This window comes from Garra rufa, chromosome 17, assembly GCF_049309525.1.
Source record: "Garra rufa chromosome 17, GarRuf1.0, whole genome shotgun sequence".
Taxonomy (NCBI): domain Eukaryota; kingdom Metazoa; phylum Chordata; class Actinopteri; order Cypriniformes; family Cyprinidae; genus Garra; species Garra rufa.
This window is the reverse complement of record NC_133377.1, coordinates 39,033,712-39,053,701: the sequence shown is the minus strand read 5'-3', so window position 1 is coordinate 39,053,701 and position 19,990 is coordinate 39,033,712. Positions and strand designations below refer to the sequence as shown.

General features: G+C 35.6%; 4 protein-coding genes across 4 annotated transcripts; 1 reads left to right on the top strand and 3 right to left on the bottom strand.

The window, feature by feature from the left end:
- Nucleotides 1-353: 353 nt before the first annotated feature.
- On the bottom strand, nt 354-7,075 carry tap2a (transporter associated with antigen processing, subunit type a). The gene is made up of 11 exons (XM_073822256.1): nt 6,409-7,075; nt 6,205-6,319; nt 5,989-6,119; nt 5,567-5,772; nt 5,283-5,480; nt 5,052-5,180; nt 4,730-4,918; nt 2,959-3,132; nt 2,176-2,335; nt 1,724-1,860; nt 354-1,622 (listed from the first exon to the last, which is right to left on the bottom strand). The coding sequence occupies exons 1-11, from the start codon at nt 6,896-6,898 to the stop codon at nt 1,383-1,385; spliced, it is 2,169 nt and encodes a 722-aa protein (XP_073678357.1). The 5' UTR covers nt 6,899-7,075; the 3' UTR covers nt 354-1,382.
- Nucleotides 7,076-7,985: 910 nt separating this feature from the next.
- On the bottom strand, nt 7,986-10,847 carry psmb9a (proteasome 20S subunit beta 9a). Its single transcript, XM_073822260.1, has 6 exons — nt 10,567-10,847; nt 10,257-10,324; nt 9,728-9,859; nt 8,934-9,063; nt 8,653-8,794; nt 7,986-8,230 (listed from the first exon to the last, which is right to left on the bottom strand). Exons 1-6 carry the CDS (start codon nt 10,621-10,623, stop codon nt 8,103-8,105), a joined length of 657 nt encoding a protein of 218 aa, XP_073678361.1. The 5' UTR covers nt 10,624-10,847; the 3' UTR covers nt 7,986-8,102.
- Nucleotides 10,848-11,703: 856 nt separating this feature from the next.
- On the bottom strand, nt 11,704-14,557 carry psmb12 (proteasome 20S subunit beta 12). Its single transcript, XM_073822261.1, has 6 exons — nt 14,421-14,557; nt 13,561-13,631; nt 12,665-12,796; nt 12,441-12,570; nt 12,048-12,192; nt 11,704-11,949 (listed from the first exon to the last, which is right to left on the bottom strand). The coding sequence occupies exons 1-6, from the start codon at nt 14,466-14,468 to the stop codon at nt 11,822-11,824; spliced, it is 654 nt and encodes a 217-aa protein (XP_073678362.1). The 5' UTR covers nt 14,469-14,557; the 3' UTR covers nt 11,704-11,821.
- A 7-nt stretch (nt 14,558-14,564) lies between these two features.
- psmb13a (proteasome 20S subunit beta 13a) lies at nt 14,565-19,557 on the top strand. The gene is made up of 8 exons (XM_073822258.1): nt 14,565-14,681; nt 14,959-15,052; nt 15,143-15,240; nt 15,388-15,528; nt 16,646-16,761; nt 17,406-17,464; nt 18,707-18,858; nt 19,274-19,557. Exons 1-8 carry the CDS (start codon nt 14,620-14,622, stop codon nt 19,392-19,394), a joined length of 843 nt encoding a protein of 280 aa, XP_073678359.1. The 5' UTR covers nt 14,565-14,619; the 3' UTR covers nt 19,395-19,557.
- The last annotated feature ends 433 nt before the right edge of the window (nt 19,558-19,990 follow it).

Here is a 19,990-nt window from a genome sequence, read left to right as displayed (position 1 = left end):
ACAAGTTAACTTTAGTTTGTCAAAGTATTGCGCCCTTTTCCTGCTTACGATAAGCCATTCTCTATATGATTTAGGGATGCAGGGTCAGAAAGCTCTCATATTTATTTAAAATATCTTAATTTGAGTTCCGAAGAGGAATAAAGGTCTTAGAGGGTTGCAACGACATGAGGGTGAGTAATCAATGTCAGAATTTTCATTTTTGGGTGAACTATCCCTTTAAGCACATGGCATGAGCTGATACATTCATTCAGTACAGTTTTGAATTAAAACAAACATCCATGACAAGGTAATGATGACACTTAAATGTGAAGTTAGACTGTATAAAACAAACACACAAAACTGGATTAGCAAGAACTCAATATTTATTCACAACACCGAACAAATCCAAACTTTTACCTTCATCAAAATTGTTTCTTGATAAAACAATTTGACTGAGTTTATTCTATGTACAAGTCCACAGTTCAATACCACAGATCTTTTAGAAATGTGATAATGGTTAAAGGATAATGTCCTGTCTTATACTGTATCCCCCTATTTACAAAAGTTTGTATCCAGTCAAAAGTTTTTGAACAGTAAGGTTTTGAATAATTTTTTAAAGAGGTCTCTTCTGCTCACCAAGCCTGCATTTATTTGATCCAAGGTACAGCAAAAACTAAAATTTTGAAATATTTTTTCTATTTAAAATAACTGTTTTTTATTTGAATATATCTTAAAATTTCATTTATTCCTGTGATCAAAGCAACATTTTCAACATAATTACTTCAGTGTCACATGACCCTTCAGAAATAATTCTAATATGCTGATTTGCTGTTCAAGAAACATTATTTGAAGAAACATTATTTGTTATTTCAATATTTAAAACAGGATTCTTTGATGAATAGAAAGATCCAAAGATCAGATTTATCTGAAATAAAAAGCTTTTGTAACATTAAACACTATACCATTCAAAAGCTTGCAGTCAGTATAATAAAAAATAGAGAGAGAGAGAATTTAATACTTTTATTTAGCAAGGATGCTCTATAACATAATAATAATAATAATAATAATAATAATAATAATAATAATAATAATAAATGTTTTTTGACCAACAAATCAGAATATTAGAATGATTTCTTAAGTATCATGTGTATGGAGTAATGATGAAAATTCAGCTTTGAAATCACAGGAATAAATTATATTTTAAAATATATTCAAATAGAAAACAGTCATTTTAAACAGTAAAAATATTTCACATTTTTACTGTTTTTGCCATACTTTGGATCAAATAAATGCAGGTTTGGTGAGCAAAAGAGACTTCTTTAAAAAACATTACAAATCTTTTTTTTTACAAACTTTTGACTAGTTTTGTATTTTAAACAAGCACATTATTTCACCACAGGCTATTAGGCTTTTACAGCATCAGATTTCTTTTGGTCTTGGTTGGCTGTGTTTTCATCAGTAAAGAGCCTCTCTCTCAGTTTATAGTAACTTCCTTTCTTGTCCATCAGTTCCTGATGTGTGCCCAGCTCCACCACCTCCCCGCTGTCAATCACCACAATCTGATCCGCCTTCTCAATGGTCTTCAGCCTATGAGCAATCACAAGCAAGGTCTGGGTGGGGCAGCAGGCCAGGGCCTGTTGAACCTGTAGAATAAAAAAAACAGGCAAGAAATATTTTAATAGCAGCACCAAAGAAGACTTGTGAATGCATATGTACATTTGCCTTTGCAACTGCCATACTTTACCATTTGTTCACTTTCAGTGTCCAAAGAGCTGGTTACTTCATCCAGTATGAGCACCTGAGGTTGTCTGATCAGAGCTCTGGCGATTGCAATGCGCTGCTTCTGACCTCCCGACAGCAGATTACCACGCTCTCCCACGTCTGACAAAGAAAGCAGGATTGGAGGATTGTGGCATTTAATAAAATACTTTTAAATGCTTAAATCTAAAACCCTTCTTATTCAGTAAAAAAGTGGACCAGCAAAACTTTTCAGTATAAATTTGTTGGGGTGTAGGCAGGATGTATAACTAAAAGGCTGCAATACTGTAAAACGGTTGCAATTCTGATGTTCACAGATATTAAGAGTAGAAAATAATCAAGATTTGTTTGCTTTTAAATTAATTTTTATGTCCTATTCACAATTTTTCTAGCCACTGACACAAGAATGACAGCAGACATTGACAGCAGTTCATTTACCTGTGTTGTAGCCATTTTCCAGTTTGCAGATGAAGGCATGGGCATTGGCTTTGCTGGCAGCGTCCTTTACTTTCTCCATTGGGCAGCCAGGCAGACCATAAGCGATGTTGTCTTGTACCGTGCCAGAGAAAAGTACAGGCTCCTGACCCACCATAGCTATCTGAGAGAGATTATTTACAGTATATGTTCTTTGCACTGCATTAGATAGTTGTATAGTTATTTAAAGGTGCAGTGTGTAGATTTTTGCGGCAGTCCACCGCTCACCCCTCCCTTTACAGAACTACGGAAGCCGATACAGGATTAAAATCTCGCCGTTTTTTTACAGCAACGAATAGTGAGATTTCTTTTAAAACATAATTTAAGGAATTATATTCACTTAATCATTCAATAAAACAATGTTATTGTGAATATTACTGTTACTTGTTCATCATTGTGTCAGTGTTTTTTCACAAGCACAACAGTGATGAAACACGATCTATAGAGCAGTTTGTCCGTTTAGGGCTACTGTAGAAACATAACGGCGACTTCCATGTGAAGTGACCCGCGGTGTATGTAGATATAAACTGATAATTCTAAGTAAATAAAAACATAATGGTTCATTAAGTAAGGTTTTTATACACCTCTGAAAACATAGTTATGTATATTATATTGCACCTCTGTCTAGAGATCATCTTAAATATTACACAATGCACCTTAAAGTAAATTCACAGGTAGTATCAACAGAGGTGGTATACATTATAACCACATACAATAATAAAGTGTGTGTTATTTCAGAGTAGTCACCTTGCTGTGCAAGTATTTGTGTTGATAATTCTGCAGTGGTTGTCCGTCTAACAGAATTTGCCCCTGTTGAGGCTGGTAGAATCTCTCCAGCAGACTCACACAGGTGCTCTTTCCCCCACCTGACATTCCCACCAGAGCGGTCATCTGACCTGGCTTCAACTCCAGAGAGAAGCTCTAAATGAAAAAAAAGGTAAGGTAATTATTATAAATATTACAAATATATGCTAAACCAAGTACATACCATGCATACATCATGATGAACAACATTACATTTTCTATTTAGCATACACAATATGTTTGGAAATATATGCACATGATATCAACCGCGTGTATGTATATATACAGTGCCTTGCGAAAGTATTCATACCCCCTTTTTTCACAATATGTTGCTGCCTTTAATCTACACTCCATACACCATAATGTCAAAGCAAAAATAATTGTCACAACTTCCTATTTCATTAAAATTAGAAAACCTGAAATAAGTACATTGCATAAGTATTGATACCCATAACTCAGCTTAGCTGAAGCACATTTACAGCCTTTCGAGTTTTTTGGGGTATGATATGGCTTAAAGTTTTGCACATCAGCATTTGGCAATTTTCTGCCATTCTTCTCCTCACCTCTTCACCTCTCAAGCTCTGTCAGCTTGGATGAGGACAGATACACATTTTCAGGTTTCTCCAGAAATTTTTGATTGAGTTCACACCCAGGCTGTGGCTGGACCACTCAAAGACATTCACAGAGTTGTCTATAAGCCAATCTTGCTGTGTGCTTAGGGTCATTGTCCTGTTGGAACGTGAACCTTCTGCCCAGTTTGAGCTTCTGAATGCTCTGGAATAGGTTTTCATTAAGGCTCTCTATATTTTGCTGTGTTGAGCTTTCATTCTATTATTCTGGCGAGTCCTTCAGTCCCTGCCGCTGAAAAACATCCCCATAGCATGAGGCTGCTACCTCCATACTTTACTATTGGGATCATGGTACTCTGCAGGTGATGAGCAGTGCCTGGTTTACTTCAAACATGATGCTTGAAACTGATGTTCAACAGACCAAAGAATTTTTTTTTACAGTCTGAGGGTCCTTTAGCTGATTTTATGCAAATTCCAAGTGTGTTTTTATGTGTCTTCACCAAGGAGAAGATTGAGTTTGGCCACATCGCCATAAAGCCAAGGCTCTTCACCATCAATTGCTCAGTTTGGCCAGGAGGCCAGTTCTAGGCAGAGTCCAATTTGTTTCCTAACTTAATCTATTAAGGGTAATGGAGACTACATGATTCTGTGAACATTCAATGCAGCAAATTTTTTTCTGAACTATTCCCCAGAGCTGTGCCTTGACACAGTCCTGTCTCTGAGCTCTACAGGCAGTTCTTTTGAACTTCAGGGCCTGGTTTTTGCTCTGATAAACATCTTCAGCTGTTAGACCTTTTATTAAGACATGTGTGCCTTTCCAAATCATACCCATTAAATAGAGTTTGCCACTGGTTAACTCCACTCGAGGTGTAGTAACATCTCCAAACAATCTGAATGATGCTGAGCTAAATTTCAGCTTCAGATATGCAGGAATACGCAAAGGAATCATATAAGATTTTTATTTTTAATAAATTAGCAAGTATGTTAAAAACCATTTTTTTTTTTTTTTTTTTTTTACTTTGTCGTTATGGTGTATCGGGAGTAGATTGGTAGAAGGCAGTAACAAAAAAATATGAAATTAAGGGGTATGAATACTTTCACCAGGCAATATATAACCTTTTGAAGAAAAGGTCTAAACACCGTACCTTTAACACATCGTGGTCTGGTCTTCTGGGATACGAGAAGGTGAGGTTCTTGAAGTTGACATGTCCTTTCAGATCACTGGGCTGCAGGTTGCCATCAATACTGACTTCAGACTTTCGGTCCAGGTACTCGAACACCTTACCAGCTGCACCAACTGAGTTCAGCATGTCTCCAAAGATATAAATCAAGGTCTGTGACAGAGATGGATAAATATTTATTACTCAATAAATTTTAAAATGATTCATTTTACAAAAAGCAGGTTTACAGATAGGGTCATACAAACCCCTCTATGTCAACAGAGAAATGCCTATTTAAAAAAAATACCCTAATGTTGTCTCCAAGGTCTTGCTGATAAAGAATGAAAGAGACGAGATTCCCTGTGCTCATCTGTCCATACTGGATGAAGAGTCTCCCGTAGTAAAGCATGGCCACCTTCATTCCCACTTCTGTCATCTGCAAACCACACAAAAGTCAAGAAGACATTATCTACTGCAATGCAGTTGCATATCAAAGAAAATAAACACATATGCACTGGAAGACTGAACACATACTAACCCGCCTAACCAACAGGTAAATCGCCCTGACTGTGTCCCGTCGGGTCTTCAGATTATGGGTTTCCATCAAACGGACATCATAGCGATGGGCTTCACCAAATTCTGTCTTGAAACTCTTTACCGTCCGGATTCCTGACACCGCTTCCCCCGCAGTTTCATTGGCTTGTGCCATAGAGTCCTGAACTTCTTTTGAGAGCCTCTAAAAAGGAGCATGAAAACTTTATACAAGGCACACAAATGATTATCCACAATTCATTATTATATTAATTTTCATTAACCCTATACCTGATAATGCGTGTCATATATGTTCTGTAGTAAGCCGGTCAGTGGCGTCTCCATCAGCATCAGTAGTGTAAGCTTCCACGAGAGGCTCAGCATCAGATACAACATGCCCAGGGTCTTAATCATGGTCCGCAGAAGGACGTTGACATTCAGGGCTACAGCCCGGCCCATCAGAGTAGTGTCTGTGGAGAGTCTTGATGTGATATCGCCTGAAAGACAGATTCAGAGGAAATAATTTGAGTCCATATCAAAAGAGCAACTGATGATGACTGAAGTACAGCAGTCAACATTTAAAGTGGATCAAAAAGGTTCATCAAAGTTGTCCTAAAACAAGAAATGGTACTGATAAAAGGTTTTGATCCACTTCAAATTTTGGCTACTGTGGACAACTTGAGTAAATGCACCAGAAATTGCATTAGATCTACCTGTCTTGATAGTCTCAAAGAAACCAATGTCCTGCCTGACAAGGGATCCAAACAGTTGCACCTTGACTCTGCAAGTGAAGCTATTGATTGCACACATGAACAGGCCTCCACGACAGCCTGCACTGAACGAACTGAGGAAAACAGAAAACAGTGTTCATAAAGTTATACTAAAAGGGCATTTTTGTAATAAAGAAGCACATATTTTGCAATACCAACCTTCCCAGTGAGAACAATCCCATGAGAATGATAGCAGTTCTGAAGTTATCCCATTGATAATGGGAACCCAAGATGTCAATCACCTCTCCAGTGTAGAGTGGGATGAACATCTCACCTGAAATATAACATGTAATAACAAGTAAAAATACTTTACAGAGCAGGTTTACATTATACTTTTATTTTATATATAAAGTAAATACTCACATAGAACAGCTAAGGCCAAAAAGACAAAAGCTCCACATAATAATATGTAGTCTGGCTTGTAGAGATGGATGACCCGGATGAAGAGGACTCGAGCCTTCTGTTTGCGGTGTTTACCGTTACTCTCTCCATTGGTGTCAGGCAGCGTAACCTCCCAAAACAGACAAGCTAAAGCAGCAGCGACAGTACCAACGAGCCACGAATTAAATTTATCAAGGCGATAGTTGTCAAACAGCGCTACGCGTCCGGTTTCGTAAACCGAACCGATAAAACAGTGGACTGTAATCCATCTCCGTATTACTGGATCTGCCGCATCGTTATATAAAACAGATCCTGTGTACAGCAGTGTGCATCGCAGTGCAGATTCAGCCCATTGGCGTAACAGATTATAGTCAAGAGTTCTTGACTTCAGCAAAGTTCCTCCAAGGTTCAGAGTGTAAACTAACAGTACGTCTACAAATAATACACACGCGAACGCCACAATTTTACGCATGTTGCGTGTATTAATCGGTTGCCGTGGTAACGCGTAATGCTAATAACCAAACTCCAAACAAAAAATATAACGACCCTTTTCGGGTATTACTTTCTTCTCAGTAACGTTTTGCTCCTTTCATACGGAGTACGAGGTTATCTTCTCTTCACACGGCGCCGGGGCATTTTAGGACACCGACATTGTTTTGGTTTTACTTTCGGTTTCTGAGGATGGGATTTTCCTTCAACATAAAAGGCTGCGCTTTGCGTAAGCGTTCACTTTTAAACCTTACTCAGTCTAGCAATTTTAAAATCACAAATCAAGTCAGTTATCTCACGTTTTTTAAATTGCCTTCCGAGAAAGCAGTTATGAAGCTATCCTAAGGAAATTAAAATTAAATTAAAAATAGTCTAGTAGGCTAATATTTAAGATGCATCTTAAAGACAAATTAATTATTTTATATTTATTGTTTACATGTCTGTATGTTATTGTAAGTTTAGCAGCAACAAAATTCTCCTTTTTACAACAAGCCATAACCGAAAACCTGCCTTGTTCATTTCTGCCTAGAAACAGATGAGTCATATAGCAAAAGCAACACAAAGACCTCTTGGTTCATTTTGCTGTTTAGACAGGTCCGTATTGTATGTGTAAACTATTATAGTTAACATAACCTATCCACTTTATTTTTAAACGTGGAAGTTGTTTTCTGTGAATGTGCGTGACTTCCGGTTTATTAGCCGCAGTAGGGAAATTAGGAGAAGAATAAAAATGCCATAAACTGTAGAACTGTTTACACTACCAGTGTGTTCATGATAAAGAAAATACATTAATATAATGTGGCAAGAAACAGCAGTGTGCAATATCAATCAGCTGTTTTATACGATTAAATAAAAATAACTGGAACCGAAAGACACCGGAAGCCAACACATTAAATTTATAAATGGCCACGGACACTTTTACAGGAAAACTAAGGTGAATATCATTTTTTGTCAGTTTGTTACATATCTCTTAACACATTTTGAACACATGTCAGAACTGCATGTCAGAATTAAACAACTTGAAACCATAGACATTTCAAATATGGTTAATTAGCAAACTTGAGGCAAAGTGAATATAACGTGTGTTTATGTATTTGTATGCATATCAACAAAACAGTCCATACAAACAACTTCCCAAATATGGCATGTTACAAAGTGTTCTTAATTTCAGAGCAAAGTCCTTTATTTCACTGATCAAAAAATTTGGGAAGCTCATTTCCTAAAACGCACTTCTCTTCTGCTCCATCTTTATCAATGGTAACAACATATGCAACACCTCCACTTGATCCATCCCGACCCATCGCCAGAGTGAGAGCTACAGAGAGATAGAAAGAGAAGAGATAGCTTTGGCATCTCATAGATACTGATTATAAGAAACTCTGAGATTCCTTGAGAATTATCCAAATTTAATCAGTTGACAGTCATAAAAGTGGGACACATTCCCATTCTAACACAGCCAAACAAGTTGCTTATTTTTGTTGTTTATGCTTATTCATTGCTGTACTTCTATTGTTATACTTGCCTTAATGCACCAGCCTCTTTAACATGTTTTTTTTGTACTGATATTATTATTTACACTGTAATATTCCCCTGCATTTTACATCATTTACTTCTGTTAGTCATTTGAACTGACTTTTCTACCATCTGCATGATCCAAAATCAGCTATTATAGCATAATTTAAATATACATTATCAACATGACAAATATGTGTTTGCATATTGCACTGACAAACTTACCATTCACTACAAACTCTTGACATTCTCTCTTTGTCATGTTTTTCCGGTATTCTGCATCAACAAACCCATGAATGTAAAAACTCCCAGAGCCACCAATAGCAAAAGGCTGCCTGGATAGCAAACCATTCAGTGTTGCATACACCTGTTTAAAATAGAACATAAGAGACCAAAATACTAATATTATTCAACATTTTAACCTGTAGCAGATATAATATAATTTGTATTTATCATAGTACATAATATTCAGGCTATAGACCTAATAAAACCAAAAAGGAGCTAACCTGTCCTCCTTTTTTTCTGTCCCACCCTGCAACAATAAGATGTGCTGATAGTTCCTCTTTATATTTGTATGAAATGTTCTTCACCAGAGTAGCAGCAGAGCATACCAGTGGGTCATCTTCCACCTCAATACTGTCAAGACACATTATTTAAATACATTATTCAAGACATTTTTGAGAAAATTTTGAGTACATACAATCATGTTAAAAAGTTAGGACACCCTCTTAAATTCCATATATATTTTTTGTATTAGGACCTTATCTGGTCCTTGCCAGGTCTTAACATTTTGAAAATAAAACCTTAGATGAACATCAACATGACATATTGCACCAAATCCAGACCTCATCCTGACTGAAAAGCTGTGACAAGAGCTGTGCATAAACAAATGCCCACAGATCTCAATAAAAGCAATGTTGTAGAGAAGAGTCAGCCAAAATTCCTCTATAACGATGTGAGAGACTGATAAAGTCATACAGAAAATGATTATTTCAAGTTATTGCTGGTAAAAGTGGATCTACAGTGAATCATAGAGTGTTCTAAGTTTATCACACATAGCTTTTCCATCTTGGCTTTAATTTTGTTAAATAAATAATGACATGGTGCAATATATCATGTGATGTTGTTCATCTGAGTTTTTATTTTCTACATTTTAAGACCTGACAAAGACCAGATATTTTTTTTATGTCCTGAAACAAAAAAAACATGGAATTCAATGGGGTGTCCTAACTTTTTCACATGACTGTACATGGTCTAATAATATAGACACAGAAGTCCTCAGGACAGCAGTGCTAAATACCTGTGCACATCCAGTTGGTAGTTGACTATCTCAGCAATAGTTTGAGCATCTGCTGCTGATCCAGACAAAGCACAGTAGATCTTGTCATGAAGCAGAGAAAGTTTGTTCATCACACGATTCACCACTGATTCCCTGGGAAACATAAGAGAATTTGAATATAAAAAGTACATTTTATTACAGTCCAACAAAAACAATTATTACTTTTCTTCATTAAAACCTCAAAACATTCTATATTTAAATACATATACAACATACATAACAAAGAGCTTGAGAGTGTGTGTGTGAGAGAGAGAGAGCAAACAGCATAATAGTATGTTCTTTGTTTTGGGAAATAAAAATCATAACTAAATATTATCAAATGATATACTGTGTGTTTTTAAAGTAAGATTTAATCAGTTTTTCACCCATTGTTATTTAAAAGGTCCTAAACAGTCTGTTATTCTTTGTTTTTATCGAAGGTGTTGCACTGACTGACCATTTAGAGTTTAAACTAATTTGCAACATCTTATAAACTACAGGTGTCTCTTACCCCGCTGACACACGCGAATCTGAGCCAAGAACAACTCCACCGTCAAAAGATACCGCGATGATGGTCGTCTAAAATGACAAAAAGCATGGGGAATCACATTTATGTTAAATTAACATGCCAGAGTCGTTCAAAACGCGTACCACAAAACTGTAATGCTGAAGCTTGCAAGTTACGTTCTGGTCTAGTTATCGTAAACGTTTTAAAATATAAACTTTGAAACTCGTTTAACTCAACCTATGAGTCAATGCACATGCAAATTGAAATAAACCACTCGTTTATAGTCTTTTAAACCCATCAGGCTTGAACTCACTCCGGTTTTGACTTCTTCAGACAGCCATTCTGGCTCTGGAAACAATTCCTCCGACATTTTGAATGGATGCAACGCGACTACCTGTTCTGTGCAAACCTGCCTGCGCTTGACGCCAGAAGAGACTCGATAGGTTACACGATATCTGTGCGTACTTCAAACCAAGCTATTAATAGCGAGTGAAAATGAATTAAACGGAGTAAAGAGACTTAGTTGTGTCGTACTGCTCGGTCTGCAGCATTTTAATGTGCCTACATTATTCCTCCATTTTCTCTCTGTAACAGAAAGTGAAAGAAAAGTTACTTCCCTCACTGCGCACACTGAAGCAAATAAGCCAATGTCTATATTTGTGTACTGTAATTTTAACTACCATATTAAAAAGTCAAGATACTTGAAAATTTTTTTTGTTATTAATATTTATGCTGTATAATTTTAATGGATCCAGAATCCATTGGACTATACTTTGTCTACTCACTCAGCTAGCTTTGTCCTTGTATTTCTGTAAAAATAAATTTTCACACTTACAGAACCTTTGCTTTTTACACAAAACACTACAACGGTAACAATGAATAATTTAGAAGTGCAAATAAAACTGGCAGACAGTGAATAATTTAGTTAATTATGACTCATGCTGGGAACAATCAAATTAACAGGTTTTACATAATTTTATCCCTATAAACAACTGAATCGATAATATCACAAACAATCCTAATAATTGTGTATAGGGTTGTATTTTCTGCACAAACTGAGTATAAATGCTTCATATTTTTCTATATAATGCTTGTTCTGGTGTATTTGCTTCAGAACTGTATGTTCTTAGTGCTCTTTCCAAATATTTGGTCTAAAACTGAAAGATAGTCGTACACAGTTCCCCAAATTGCTGGGCTCTTCCAAGTGTCACAGTCAGACAATGAGGGCAAGTCATAAGCATAATAAATGATTATATATATATATATATATATATATATATATATATATATATATATATATATATATATATATAAAATCACCTCTTGCCATTTTGTATTGCTTGTGTGGACATATCCTCAATGTGTAATTCAGATTATGTACTATAACCAAACAATCTGAAAATGACATTACATGCATTTTGTATGTAAAGACGAACATACTCCAAACAAATATTGTTTTATATTTATTACAAAACAGGTGAAGAAAGTAATCTTCAAATAACTCTGCACACATCTAATCACAAAGTAGTCATATTTGTAAAACCATCCAGTTTGGTTGTAGTTTTGTTCTATTCATCATGGAACTTGGGTAGTTTATCTCCTGGAACAACTATATGCTTGACTCCTGGTTCAGTGATCACAACCAGGTGAACCACACCACCACTGACATTGTCCCGACCCATAGCCAGAGCCAAAGCTGTAAAGACACAAATGTTAACCATCAGCTTTTAAAACAGTTTTTTTTCCAGTACATATAAACGTCAATACATTTTTTTAAATCCCAATTCTATGTACCATTTAAGGAAAACTGTGTGGCCTCTTCTAAACTCATGTCAGGTTTGAATTTAGCATCCACATAACCATAGATATACGTGCTCCCAGATCCACCAATGGTGAAAGGCTGACTGAGTAGCATCCCTCCCAAAGACACTACGTATATCTGTGCAAAGACAAAACATTTGCAAACGAGATAGTCACTTATCTGCATTGTAGAGGTTTATGAAACATTTGTTCAAAGACAATGACACATTTGCTATACTTGCAAACATGGAAATATGTGCAGATATTATAAATTTATATTAAATTATATTATGCAACTTTGAGAATGACATGTAACTGTGATACAGAACTGTATTCCTATCTGTTGACCTTGTCAATCATCTTATTATGTGTTTAGCAGAGCATCACCTGTGGTCCCTTTTTCCTGTCCCAGCCTGCTGTGATGAAGCCCGCCTGCAGCTCTTCCTTATTGCTATAGCAAAGTTCCCTCATGATGGATGCTGCAGCTTTTACCAAAGGAGGAGATTCCATCTGAATACTAAAGAAATAGACACAGATGAGTCTTATAAGTTATAACTTACTGAACTGGCTTTTCTTTAGGATGCACCAAAATGCTACCAAAATAAACAGACCTGTGGAAAGACAGCTGGAATTTGGCCATTTTGGTAACAGCTTGTGCATCTGCCAGCGATCCAGCTATGCAGCAGAATATTCTATCATGAACCTGGATCAGCTTGTTGATGGTTTTGGATGACACATAGGATCTGTAGATAAAGGTTATATTGTAGTTACAAGAAGAATACTGCAGAAGAAAGGTGCAAAAATTGTACCTTTGGGGGTACAACAGCTTGTCACTGGGACAGTACCTTCGGTGGGACATCTTTGTACCTTATTTACCCCTGAAGGCTTCATAATAGTACCATAAGAGTACAAATTACTACCTTAAAGAGATGAAAAAATTAAAATTCTTTCTTTTATTTACTCATGCATCATGGTACTCTCGATAATGGCAAAGGACATTGGCATGAATTGAAGAATTTTTGAAAAAAGTAACTTTTTTTTTTTTGTGCACAAAATGCATTCTTGTAGCTTCGTAAAATTACGGTTGAACCACTGATGTCACATGGACTATTTTAATGATGTTCTTACTACGTTTCTGGATCTGCGAACATTTCAGTTACATTGCTGTCCATGCAGGGTGAGAAAGCTCTTGGATTTCATCAAAATTATCTTAATTTGTGTTTTGAAGATAAACAAATGTCTTACGGGTTTGAAACGACATGAGGGTGAATAATTAATAACAGAAGTTAAATTTTTGGGTGAACTATCCCTTTAAGGGTACATGTTACTACTCTAAGGTACTAATACGCACCCTTTAGGGGTAAAGTAAGTACAAAAGTGTCCCTCTAAGGGTCCAGCCACAATGACAAGCTGTTGTACCCCAAAGGTACAATTTTTGCACTTTTTTTTCTGACAGTGTATAATTGTGTGCGTTACGAGATTGAACAATTTGTAGCAAAATACTTACTCTCCCATAGAAGCTCTGGAGTCGGACCCAATGATAACACCTCCATTGAACTTAACAGCGAGAATGGTGGTCTAAGAAATAAATAATGAAAATAATTAACGTTTGCAATTTTTGAAAGAAGTATTATTAATATAAAATACCAAAAAAATTTAAATAACTAGATAAATTACATTATACTACATTGTATTAAATGACACATATTGAATTACAAAATAAATATTACAACAGCACACACATTTAAATGAATTACTGTGTGCACAAATCTCCATATACTGTATAATATTATAATTACAAACATGTCAACATTATTTAATGACAAGAATAGATCAGGTAACTTTTTTAGACTAAACAAATCTCACAAATGATTATGCTTAATCAAAATAAAGACCAGCATAGCCATTTAATAAATTTGCTGAAGTGAGATTTAGTGACATCTATGGTCAAAAGGAAAATTAATCGAAGAAGAGAGAGAGGCTTTCTTTAGCCTAACTGCAGCATCTACCATTATTTTATATGCTAACATGCGTAAGAAAAGCAAGAATGTGTGCCACATGTGTGCTTTAGATCTTTCCAAATCGATGTTGGTATTTCAATCTTCTCGCCTTCACGATTGATGATACAATATCTCTCCGCGAAATCGAAAGTAACTTTAAGCAACGCTACGCTTTAACTGCTGATTCACAACTGCACAGATGGATATTGTAAACTATTTAAACGAGTATTTTAACACATTGTCTCAGACAATAAGATAAACATCCACTGCCTTGATCGCCGACGCGTATTTAAAATCAATTTCGCGTCAGCTTCCCAAACGCACCGCAAAGGTTTGATAGTCATTTATAAACACGATAAATACTTACACCAGTGCTGACACCCTTTACTTGTGCGTACGAATGGTGCTTCTCCATAATTAAAAACTCGATATACAGATAGTGGATGAACTTCTTCAGTACGAGTCTCCCGTCTGTGAGTTTAGTTTACACGCTCATCTGAAACAGCAAACCTACTGTTCGCTAGACGCATTACATGCAGCGAGCAGTTCCCGATTAGATTTTAGACATGGCACTTTCTTGCGTCCTCGAACCTGCTTTGCCTGGTTTTAACTTCGAAAATTCCACAAGGTAAGAATGAATTAGGCTTGATACAGTTATATTATGATAACACTGTGCGTAAAATGCAGAAAATAAACCTTGCATCGTCGTAACAACTGATTTGCGTTGTTCGAACAAAAGTGAAAGTATGGCCAGACTTGTTTTTCGTCTTTTTAATTCAGATTCTTTTCTTGAATCGTTTTACAGTAAGCTTAATATATCAATCCTGTACAAACTATTTTTTAAGCATGTGCTACTATTTCTAGTTTGATTCCTTGCAATATCGTAAATGATCTCCTCCATTCAGAAATATTGTACTGGAAAATGGTTCAGAAGAGGGGAAAATCAAGGCACCTACACCCATGAAAACAGGTACCACTATTGCTGGAGTGGTTTATAAGGTAACCAGAAATCAAAACATATTATAAGTTGTACTTGATATAGATATTGTCTAACAAACAACTGAACAGTGAGTGTATTTGTGTGTATAGGATGGTGTAGTTCTGGGAGCTGACACAAGAGCCACCTCTGATGAAGTAGTTGCTGATAAAATGTGTGCCAAGATTCACTACATTGCACCTAACATATAGTAAGTGACAGTAAGGGTTAAAAATCCATTGCACAAGGCACCAGTTATAAAAAGAGTTAAATGCATATAGAATGGCAAATGTTCATCATAATCATAATGAAATGCATATATAACAGTCAAAATCTTTTTATTTTATTTTTGTTATAGTTGTTGTGGAGCAGGAACAGCAGCTGACACATTTAAGTCGACAGAAATGCTGTCATCAAACCTCACCATTTTCTCCATGAACAGCGGCAGGAACCCAAGAGTTGTCATGGCTGTTAACATACTGCAAGACATGCTCTTCAGGTGTGTGTGGACTTTGTGATATATTATAATCTTCACCTGTTATCAAACATTACATTGTGTGATCATATTTTTTATTTTTTTGTACCATATAAGTACAGGTGAGGTCAAACGTTTACATCCCCCTTTCAGAATCAGCAAAATGTTACCCAAATAATTTAGTACTATTTAGTAATGATCTGGATAACATATTTTACATAAAAGATGTTTACATAAAGCCCACAAGAGAAAATAATAATTGAATTTGACCTTGTTCAAATGTTTACATCCCCTTGATTCTTAATACTGTGTTGTTAACTGAATGATCCACAGGTGTTTTTTGTTTTGTTTAGTGATAGTTGTTCATAGTTAGTCCCTTGTCTGTCCTAAACAGTTGCTGTAAACTGCCTGCTGTTCTTCAGAAAAGTCATGTGGTTTTTCAGCATTTTTGTGTATTTACCCTTTTAAACAATGTATGATTTTGAGATCCATCTTTTCACACTGAGGACAACTAAGGGACTCATATGCAACGAATAAAGAAGGTTGAAATGCTCACTGATGCTCCAGAAGGAAACACGATGCATTAAGAGCCAGGGGTGTAAACTTTGGAACTGAATGAAGATGTGTACATTTTCCTAATTTTACCTAAATATCATTTTTTTTTTTTTTGCCATTCAGAGGCTACAGACGATAGTTTCCCAGAAGACAAAATAAGTTACATTTACCCCGATCTTCAAATTAAAAAAGTTTTCACTTAATGCATGTTTTTTCCTTCTGGAGCATCAGTGAGTGTTTGAACTTTCTGTAATAGTTGGATATGAGTCCCTCGGTTGTCCTCAGTGTGAAAAGATGGATCTTAAAATCATACACAAAAATAATGGAAAACCACATAATTTGTGGAACCTGAAGGACTTTTCTGAAGAGCAGTGGGTGTTTGCCTGTTCAGGACAAGCGACTCATAAACAACTATCACTAAACATATCATTCATATCATTCAGGCAACAACACAGTATTAAGAATTAAGTGTATATAAACTTAATTAATTTTTATAAATTCAACTATTATTTTTCTTGTGGACTGTGTTTTAGCCTTTGTAATATCACTATCTAAACAATAATATTTCATTGCTATTGTTTCTCAGGTATCGAGGTATGATTGGAGCTCATCTTATTCTAGGCGGTGTTGACTGCACTGGCAGCCACCTGTATACAGTTGGCCCTTATGGGAGCATGGACAAGGTGCCATTTCTAGCCATGGGTATGTGACATACAATTTATGATTGATACATGAGGCATATTGGTTAGAAATGTGCTAATCAAGATTCAAATGTGTTCTGTTGATAAAATATATATATATTCTAAATTGCACATTTATCTATTTAAAAAAAGATTGTCTTCACTGTAGAAATTACAGTATTACTGGCAGCTGGTTGCCAGTAACTTACTGTAGATTTAAATTTATGCTATTTACTGGCAACAGTTTGTTCAAAGTTAATTGAACATTAAACATTAACAAGTCTTTATCTTTACAGAATAAAACTAAAATAACAGCCTCATGCAAAGCATTCTGGGAACCAAAATCTGAAGGAAAAAAACAGAAAAAGGTTGATGAAGGTTTCTGGTTCCCAGAATGCTTTGCAGTAGGTTGTTATTTTATAGTTTTATTCTGTAAAGACAAAGACTTGTTAATGTTTAATGTTCATTTAACTTTGAACAAACTGTTGCCAGTAATTAACATAAATTAAAAATCTACAGTAAGTTACTGGCAACCAGCTGCAGAACTACAGCAAATTTTTTACAGTGTAGCAAATCACAGAATGTGACTTGTTCTGCTTGGAAATTCTTACATTATATTTTTTTTGCACATACTGCGTATGACAGCAATGTTTTTTTGTTTTTCAGGATCTGGTAATCTGCCTGCCATGGGGATACTGGAGGACAGATTCAAAGCAAACATGGATGTAAGTTGCTTTTTGGTGAACCTGTTTATTGTAAGTTTCCTAATATAAAAATGACGGTGTTCCTTTAGTTTAAAGTGAAGTAAAAACAACAGGAAAAAAGTTTTATACATTCAGTATGTAGAAATGAAAGCTCAAATTTAGCATTATTCAGTATTACTTGAAGTATTACCTTGGATTGTTTGTTGTAATTACAGGTTTTTTACTGGAATACAGATTTAAAAGTAGAAAACAAATTTAAGTATTTTTCAAGGGTAAAATGTTTTTTTGTTACCCTAATAAACATATATACCCCAAAAGGGAACCCTGGGTATTAAGTCTTGTAGGCTTTATATAACGTAAATAATGTCTCTTACTGAAATATGTTGTAGAAAACCCATCAAAGATTTGCCTAACTTTAAACATATTTTGGACTATGGGGTGCACCATTGGACGAGGGGGGGGCATAATTTGATGATGACATGAAATGGTTGCACTCTGTGAGCTACTGGCGCTACCTGTTGCTATTTTTACCACAACACAACTTAAAAATAAAATAAAAAATACAATACTGATAGGATGGCCACAGCTACTGAAAGAGCTTACAGGTGGTGATGGACTTAACCGTAGGCTTAAACCAAATGGCATACTATCCAAATGCCCCAGATATCAAGTGAAATTCAGTGGCTGTGGCATCATGACAAGCATCAGCATTTTTACATCTTGCCAGGATGGCATCTAGCGTTTCTTGTCTCTGCTGTTTGTAAGTTCTTTCAGTAGCTGTGGTTTACTAAAAGCCTCAAAGGCATCACAGCTGAAGTGGAGAGAACAACGATGCAGGTCTTTAGTAAGTTGTATTTATTCACAGGCATAATCCTATTATTCTTCTTATCGCTAGGAAAGCTGTGAACACTTCACTTCACAATGTCGCATCGTATCAGTATTTCATTTTTTTGAGTTGTGTCACAGTAAAAATAACAACATATAGATAGCGCCTGTAGCTCACCTAGTGCAACCATTTGCACTACCGTCATCAAAATAATCATCCATAGCCCAAAATATGTGTAAAACGATGTGGATTTTTAAAAAAACATGGGTTTGATGGGAATTTTTTACTACGTATTTCAGTAAGGGACATAATTTATGGTATATCATATTAAAATGTACTCCAAACATGTTGTGCAAAAGCTTGCAAAAGAAGCTTTAGGCTAAACCATACTTATTTGCTAGTTTTTGTTTTAATGTCTGAAATTATTTTACCTTTAGCTGGAGGAGGCAAAGGCACTGGTAAGTGATGCCATCCATGCAGGCATCATGAGTGACCTGGGATCAGGAAACAACATAGACCTGTGTGTGATTACGAAAGAGGGGGTGGACTATATTAGACCTCACAAAGAGTCCCCTTTTAACTATAAGAGGTAAGACAACCCATCAGCTGTTTAGTGACTTTTGAGGACACACATTTTTATTTATTTACTTTTTTAATTATACTGAAAGTGCATAAAAAGGTTAGTGTGAACTGAAAGGTTACACTCAATTAGACACTCAAAATAAAGGTGCTTCACGATGCCATAGAAGAACTTTTTTTGTCTAAATGGTTCCATAAAGAACCTTTAACATCTGAAGAACCTTTCTCTTTCACAAAATGTTCTTTGTGGCAAATAAGGTTCTTCAGATTATAAAAAGGTAAGCAAGAAATGGTTCTTAAAGAAATGGTTCTTCTATGGCATCGCTTGAAGAACCTTTTGAAGCACCTGTATTTTGTGTAGTGTTGAATTTGTCCACTGCCTAAAATTTATAATATATTTACCTCTCTCTGTCTTTCTCTCACAGACAGGCAAAGTATAAATATAAGCCAGGTACAACACCAGTTTTAAACAAAACTGTGACTCAGTTGGAGCTGGAGTTGGTGGAAGAGACAGTTCAAATGATGGAAACAGCAGGATCCAGCTGAGCCAAGAAATACACTGTGATCTGGAAGATGGATCCTTTCAACTCAGTTCAACAAACAAAAAATGACAGATTATGTTGTAAAAGTCTAAATATATCTGATGTATGGGATCTTCATTTCATAGTTGGTGTGCAGATAAACATCAATAAACTAATGCAATTTCCAACATTGTTATTGTTTTAGTAAACACAGCAAAACTTGATTTTAAAAAATGTAACTCAAAGAAATTCCAGGGACATTTTGTGCAGTGTTGTATAATTATTGGTTATTTGATGTGCTTAAATAAATGATGATAGTCAAATTAAAGATATTTCAAAATAATAATGAAATTGTTATACACAACTAAAATGTGAAAATTAAATTGTGTAATTGACAATAAAAACTGGCAATGTAGTTGCTGGAACTTAAAACTTTCTTTCTATATCTGTTAATATATCAATCTACTTAAGTATTCCTGAGGTAAAACTTTATAATGCAATGACAATAATGACATTGTCATTATTAAATAGTCATAATTATTAAAAACTATCAAATGTCAGACACGGAATTCTGGGTATGTCAATTTACAGTTTTCACTATAAATTAGAAGATAACTTGTT